At 47.8% G+C, this 2625-nt stretch overlaps 1 protein-coding gene across 1 annotated transcript in view; it reads left to right on the top strand.

The window, feature by feature from the left end:
* neurod1 (neuronal differentiation 1) overlaps window positions 1-2268 on the top strand; it is a 2954-nt gene extending 686 nt beyond the window's left edge. The window contains exon 2 of the mRNA XM_053626284.1: window positions 1116-2268. Within this exon, the coding sequence (XP_053482259.1) occupies window positions 1116-2268 (1153 nt within the window). The remainder of the gene's footprint in view (window positions 1-1115) is intronic.
* The last annotated feature ends 357 nt before the right edge of the window (window positions 2269-2625 follow it).

Below are 2625 nucleotides of genomic sequence, written 5' to 3'. Positions count from 1 at the left end.
AATAATAATAATAATAATAATAATAATAATAATAATAATAATAATAATAATATGCAAATGTTTGAAAAGACTGGATCAGCTCAATTTGGCAGATTAACACGTTTAAACTCATATTACAATCCTGACATGTGCAAATCCCACGGATATTTGTGTAGGAGCCAAAATATATGGAGAGAATATTGATTATTGTGGCGAAAGGTGAAAAATTGGGAGCCTCTTGCAGTCTAGAAAACTTACAATGTTATATCATTTTAAAAAATAACAATAGAAAAAAATTTCGTTTATTATTTTTTATTTTATTAGTTACCCTTTCCTAAATATTCAAATTTCGGATTGTTATTATTGCGCATGATGGCACCTGGCAAAAACAGCAACAATAATAATTAACAGTCCATGAATTAACTAGGAGTTGACACCTGTTCTCATTAACGGAAAATAAATCAAAACAAAACTCGGCGTTTTGTTTTTTTAAAATCACTCAAATTTGAGGCGGAACTACATAAGAGCAAAACAGATCCGGATTCTGTTCTCCATCCTGGTCCTGGAGCACCGCTGCTGTAGATATGCATTTTGGTGATTTCCCTTCTCCAAACTCATGCTTTTCAACCCGTCTGTTAATTAACACACCGAAACTTGGTTGAAGGAGGAGGTTAAGCTCAAAAAACATGCAGGGCAGTAGCCAGTGGTTCTTTAGGACCAGCACTGGGAATTGTGGGAATTGTTGATGAAGACGAGAGCTCAGGTCATGACAGGGTCTAAACTGGGATCTCCCTCATCTTTGGTTTAAGTGGAGATGAGCTTTCATGTGAGAAAGGTGGTAGTTTTATCTATTCTACCTCTGTAATATATCCGTCTTCCACCTAGATATGTGTTTATATATTGCACATTTAATCAAGTCGGAAGGTGCACAATTGCACCGTAATGAACTTTTCAAGCTTTAAAGGTACACTAGGTAAAATATATCTTCGTTAGAAAAGATATGAATATTTCGAAGTTCTATTAAAAACTTCATCCAAAGCCTATCATCCACTATTTTCCCTCACAACCTCTGTCCTTGTGTGTGTGTGTGTGTGCGTGCGTGTGTTTGTGTGTGTGTTTGTGTGTGTGTGTGTCAGGATCATGACGAAATCTTGCACGGAAGAGCCCTCGATGATCGAGTCTCCGACCGGCAGCGCCAACTGGACCGACAAGAAGCAGAAGCCCGGGCACGAGGCCATGCGCAAAGAGGATCTGGAGAACGACGAAGAGGAGGCTGTGCACAGGCTCGAGGACGCGCACGAGCTGGAGGAGGACGAAGAAGAGGAAGAGGAAGATGAGGAGGAAGAGGAAGAGGGCGACGACGCGAGCAAGCCGAAGCGGCGTGGCCCGAAAAAGAAGAAGATGACCAAGGCGCGCCTGCAGAGGTTCAAAATGAGGCGCATGAAAGCGAATGCGCGCGAGCGCAACCGGATGCACGGGCTGAACGACGCGCTCGAGAGCCTGCGCAAGGTGGTGCCGTGCTACTCGAAAACGCAGAAGCTGTCCAAGATCGAGACTTTGCGTCTGGCCAAGAATTACATCTGGGCGCTGTCCGAGATCCTACGGTCGGGCGAGAGTCCGGATCTGGTGTCATTCGTGCAGGCTTTGTGCAAAGGTCTTTCGCAGCCCACGACTAATCTGGTGGCAGGGTGCTTGCAGCTCAATCCGCGGACTTTCTTGCCCGAGCAGCAGAGCCATGCGCACGGAGCGAGCGTCGCTTCATACGCCAGCATGCACCCGTACTGCTACCAGAGCCCCGGTCTGCCGAGCCCGCCGTATGGCGCTGCGGACGGTGCGCCGCACCACACGTTTCACGCCAAGACGGCGGCGCACGCGTACGGGAGCACGCTGCTCTTACCACCGCCACCGCCTCCGCCTCCGCAGCCGCCGAGCGCCATGCAGGCTGAGCCGTTTTACGATGCCGCGCTGGCGGACTGCGCGCACAGCCCCGCCGCGTCCTTCGATGGGCCGCTCAGCCCGCCACTGAGCGTCAACGGGAACTTTTCTTTCAAGCACGAGCCACCGACGGAGTTCGAAAAGAGCTATCACGGGTTCGGCGGCGGCGTGCAGCCCTACCATCACCACGCGCCGCCGGGACACCACCATCACCATCACCCTCACCACCACCACCACGCGGCTCTTTACGATTTACCACCCATGGAGAACGTCGTGCCCTACGAGGGTCACTCTCATCACGAACGAGTCGTGCACATGAACGCTCAACTCAACGCCATATTCCACGACTCGTGAGCTCCAGAGGACTTTTCCCCCCCAGAGACAGTTCGATTCATATAGTGCGTGTCATCATTGTTACCTGTTTATGGCTTATTGCAAAAAAAAAAAAAAAGAAAAGAAAAGATGGAGAGCAGCAGAAAAAAAGCCTTACAGTTGAATTAACACGTGCACTTATCTTTGTTTTTTTTTTTGTTTTGTTTTGTTTTGTTTTTAAAAAAAAAAAAAAAAGTTTTAGCTGGACGGCTTGCATGCGGTCGTGCAGCGTCAAAACCGTTATTACGCGTGCGTAGTATAGCCTGTCAATTAGTTGATAAGTTAGGGTTCCTTCGCGTGCCAGTGTTGTAGGTTACCTCAGTCGGCACGTGAACACAC

The sequence above is a fragment of the Ictalurus furcatus genome, chromosome 6, assembly GCF_023375685.1.
Source record: "Ictalurus furcatus strain D&B chromosome 6, Billie_1.0, whole genome shotgun sequence".
Lineage (NCBI taxonomy): Eukaryota > Metazoa > Chordata > Actinopteri > Siluriformes > Ictaluridae > Ictalurus > Ictalurus furcatus.
This window is presented reverse-complemented; position numbering and strand designations above follow the sequence as displayed.